Here is a 4,306-nt window from a genome sequence, read left to right as displayed (position 1 = left end):
GAGTGGACTGGGCAAGGCACGCTGCAACTATTCAGCCCTATCCGACGATTGTCGACTTCAGTTCTTGGTTGATGGAACTAGCCAACGTGGTCTGCGTGGTGGCGGACATTGATGGGAAGGAGCCAAGGCGTCGATTGCTTCATGCCAGCGTCGACCGAGAGCAGGACGAGCAACAGGAGAGCTGACGCAGGAATTGTCCAATTTGTGAAGGCCTTGGACAACATGCAGTTCGGGACTGCCAACGATTTATTGGAGCCACACCTACGGAGAGGTGGAGACTCGCAAGAAGACATCGCCTATGCTTCATGTGCTTGCAAAGCGGGCATATGACTGGATCCTGCGCTGCGTCAGGAGAGTGCCCCGAGAATGGATGCAGGAGGAAGCATTACCGTCTTCTTCATGAGGCAAACAATGAAGGCTTCAGGAGACCGCCACAGCGAGGCGGCAATTGGAGAAGCTACAACCGGCAGGCAGCCGGACCGAGGGAAGGCGTCCGAGTGAATGAAGGAGCAGCGTCATCCGTGGATGCTTCTGCGACGCCGGAGAGAAATTTGAGCTGTGTCGACGAGGACCGAGAACGACTTCTGTTCCGTGTATTGCCGGTGACACTATACGGAGATGGGAAGCAGGTGGATACGTACGCTCTTCTGGATGAAGGTTCTTCGGTGACGATGGTCGACAACGAGCTGGTTGCAGAGTTAAGCGTACAAGGAGTACGTCGTCAGCTGAATGTTCAATGGTTCGGAGGCAGGGCCACAAGAGAGCCTACTAACGTGGTACGTCTGGAGATCAGTGGAGCAGGCAAGTCCTCCCGACATGTGCTGAGAAACGTCTATGCCATTTCGAACTTGAGTCTGCCGATGCAGAGCCTGCACAGAAGGGATGTTAGGAGCGTGAACAAGGACGCTCGATTACCAATGAAGCCCTACCAAAATGCAGTGCCGAAGCTGCTTATTGGTTTTGACCATGGGCATCTAGGACTGCCATTGAAAACGAGACGGTTTGCCAGCGAGGGACCGTACGCGGCCGCAACCGAATTAGGATGGGTTGTTTTTGGGCCTGTAGAAGGACGACGAGACACGCCATCACCGAGGTCTTGTCTGCTAGCCACGTCGTTGGATGATAACGTGGAACGGATCGTCGAGGACTACTTCGAGATCGAGAACTTCGGTGTGAAGGCGGCGCCAACGGCCGCAGCCAGCGACGACGTGAGGGCTCAGAAGATCTTGGAGGACACTACGGTGCGAGTTCGCCGCCGATACCAGACGGGATTATTGTGGAAAACGGATAACATTGTGCTGCCACGGAGTTATGATATGGCGTACAATAGATTGGTCAACATCGAGAAGAAAATAAAGCGAGATGGGCAGTTCGCCCAAGAATATTCACGGATTGTTAATGATTATGTCGACAAGGGATACGCTCGGCGTCTGGAACGACAGGAGATCGATTCGGGAAGCGATAGAACATGGTACTTGCCGCATTTTGGAGTGGAGAATCCCAACAAGCCAGGGAAGATCCGATTAGTATTCGACGCAGCGGCACGAGTTGGGGGAGTATAACTGAATTCTGCGCTGAGCAAGGGGCCGCAACACTATAAGGCCTTGGCATCTATCCTCTTCCATTTTAGGGAAGGTGCCGTCGGAGTCTGCAGCGACATTAAGGAGATGTTTCACCAGGTGCTGATCCGACCCGAAGATAGATGTGCGCAACGATTTCTGTGGAGAGATGGGAATGACCAACGGGACCCCGACGTCTACGAGATGTGCGTGATGACCTTTGGAGCTGCATGCTCACCGAGTTCGGCGCATCATGTGAAGACAGTGAATGCCAAGCGATTCCTGGATTCGGATCCCAGAGCAGTCAAAGCCATCGTGGACTACCACTACGTGGACGACTATGTGGACAGCTTTGCCACAGAGAGCGAAGCTATCGAAGTATCTAGCAGAGTGAAGAAGGCGGTTTTGAGCTTTGCAAGTTTTCGTCCAGTTCGCCTACAGTGGAGAGGATGCTTGGACCCAGTGATCACGCCCAGAGTATTGGATGGGGTGAGGCCGAGCAAAAGATTTTGGGAATGCGGTGGCAGCCAGCCACGGACGACTTCAGGTTTCGAGTGAAGTACCACAAAGTCGCCCCCGTCGTGTCCGATGGGAAGAGAATTGCCACAAAAAGGAATTGTTGAGTATGGTCATGTCAACGTGCGACCCCTTGGGATTCCTGTGTTATCTAATGATAACAGCGAAGTTGTTGTTGCGAGAGGTCTGGAGAAGGAAGATCTCATGGGATGAACCACTACCGGCTGAGATGTACAACGCCTTTATGGACTGGCGTAAAGAGATGGAGAAAGTGGAACGTTTTCGGAGCCCACGTCACTACTTTGGATCCGGGCTGGTGAAGACTGTCGAGATGCACGTGCGACGTGCAAGTGAGGTTCGTGTGCGCAAAGACGAAGTGTGCACCGATGCGAACGATGACGATTCCACGGTTGGAGCTGCAGGCAGCAGTTCTAGGAACGAGGTTGATGGACACAGTCAGACAGGACCATAGTGTGACCATTGCAGAGACTGTGCTATGGACGGATTCGAAGATAGTGCTGCGTTGGATTGGCAGCACACACAGGCGCTACAAGCAGTTCGTAGGGAACAGAGTAGCCGAGATTCTGGAGTCGACGACGGTGGCCCAATGGAGATGGCTACCATCCGCCGACAACGTGGCAGATGATGCAACTCGAGCGCAACGCAGCGTGGACCTAAGCGAGGAGTCACGCTGGTTAAGAGGACCGGCATTCCTGAGGAGACCAGCGGGCAGCTGGCCAGGAACTGCACCCACCGACGAAGCGGATGCAGAAGACGAAGAGGAGATGCCGGGTGAGTTCGTGCTTGTTGGAGCGAGTGACCCGTTCATATCGCTGGAGAGATTCTAAAGCTACAGGCGATTGCTGAGGACTACGGCTTGGGTCCTAAGGTTCATACGTCGATGCTGTGGACAACGAGTTGAGCTGGAGAACTACGGCCTTAATGTAGCTGAGTGTGAAGCAGCTGAGGACTTGTTATTCCGTCGAGCACAACGTGAGGCGTTTCCCGATGAGGTGCAGGCCGCAGAGAAGGGCTTGGACGTCGCTAAAGGAAGCGACATATGTGGACTGGCGCCATACCTAGATGGCAATGGAATCCTGCGAGCGTATGACAGGATCGATGCGGCGCTATGTATACCGTACAGCGCCAGGAGGCCAGTGATCCTCTCCCACCGGCATGGTCTCACGGAGATGATTGTGTGCGACGCCCATGTGAGGATGAAGCATCAAAACGTGGATGCTACGATGGCGGATATCCGGACCAGGTTCTGGATTACGAGACTACGGAGAGTGCTTCGTAGTGTGATCTCGGGATGCAGCGAGTGTAAGCTGGACAGAGCACGGCCGATGCCGCCGATTATGGGACCCCTGCCAGATGATCGTTTGGACGCCTATGGCTGGCCGTTTAAGAGCACAGGCCTCGACTACTTTGGGCCGCTGCTAGTGACCGTTGCTCGGCACCAAGAGAAACGGTGGGTGGCCTTGTTTACGTGCCTGACGACCAGGGCGATTCATCTGGAACTGACACATGACCTGTCGACTGATTCCTGCATACTTGCAATCAGGAATTTCATCTGCCGTCGAGGGCCTGTACATAGACTGCGCAGCGACAATGGCAAGAACTTCGTTGGAGCAGACAGAGAGGCCAAGAGATTTGCAGAGATCTTCGAACCCGAGAGGATCCAGTCGGAGCTGTCAAGCAAAGGAATTGAATGGATCTTCAACTGCCCAGCGAACCCGTCAGAGGGTGGAGTTTGGGAGCGAATGGTACAGTGCGTGAAGAGGGTGCTACGCCACACAGTGAAGGAAGTGGCGCCGAAGAGCACGTGATGGAGAGTTTCCTGATAGAGGCGGAGAATGTCGTTAATTCTCGTCCGCTCACCCATTTGCCAGTGAGTGCGGACCAGGAGGCTCCTCTTACGCCCAATGATCTCCTCAAGGGAGCAGCTTGCCCACCGGATACGGCCTGGATGGAGGCCTCGTCAAGGAAGGAGCTACGCGGAAGCAGTGGCGCGTGGCAAGGATGTTGAGAGACCGATTCTGGAGGAGGTGGGTCTCCGCTGACACGGAGAGAGAAGTGGTGCCGCAGAAAGAAGCCGATTCAACGAGGAGACATTGTCTTCGTTTGCGATCCAGCCATTCCGCGTCGAGACTGGCGGTAAGGCGTGGTGGAGGAGACCTTTGCTGGAACGGATGGTGAGGTCAGACGAGCCCGCATTAGGATCATGGATG

General features: G+C 54.5%; 1 protein-coding gene across 1 annotated transcript; it reads left to right on the top strand.

Moving 5' to 3' along the window:
- The first annotated feature begins 326 nt into the window (after window positions 1-326).
- Window positions 327-3,904, top strand: LOC123257373. Its single transcript, XM_044716190.1, has 5 exons — window positions 327-1,471; window positions 1,631-2,048; window positions 2,245-2,517; window positions 2,588-2,867; window positions 2,994-3,904. Exons 1-5 carry the CDS (start codon window positions 327-329, stop codon window positions 3,902-3,904), a joined length of 3,027 nt encoding a protein of 1,008 aa, XP_044572125.1.
- Window positions 3,905-4,306: the final 402 nt, after the last annotated feature.

This window comes from Drosophila ananassae, chromosome 3R (genome assembly GCF_017639315.1).
Source record: "Drosophila ananassae strain 14024-0371.13 chromosome 3R, ASM1763931v2, whole genome shotgun sequence".
NCBI classification, from domain to species: domain Eukaryota; kingdom Metazoa; phylum Arthropoda; class Insecta; order Diptera; family Drosophilidae; genus Drosophila; species Drosophila ananassae.
This window is presented reverse-complemented; position numbering and strand designations above follow the sequence as displayed.

What these genes read in the sequence shown, in the direction of transcription:
- LOC123257373 (XM_044716190.1), top strand. Translation starts at nt 327, where the DNA reads ATGACTGGATCCTGCGCTGCGTCAGGAGAGTGCCCCGAGAATGGATGC. An exon ending in TCGGGAAGCGATAGAACATG is followed by an intron (nt 1,472 to 1,630) that starts GTACTTGCCGCA and finishes CTTCCATTTTAG; the next exon opens with GGAAGGTGCCGTCGGAGTCT. An exon ending in CGCCCAGAGTATTGGATGGG is followed by an intron (nt 2,049 to 2,244) that starts GTGAGGCCGAGC and finishes ATAACAGCGAAG; the next exon opens with TTGTTGTTGCGAGAGGTCTG.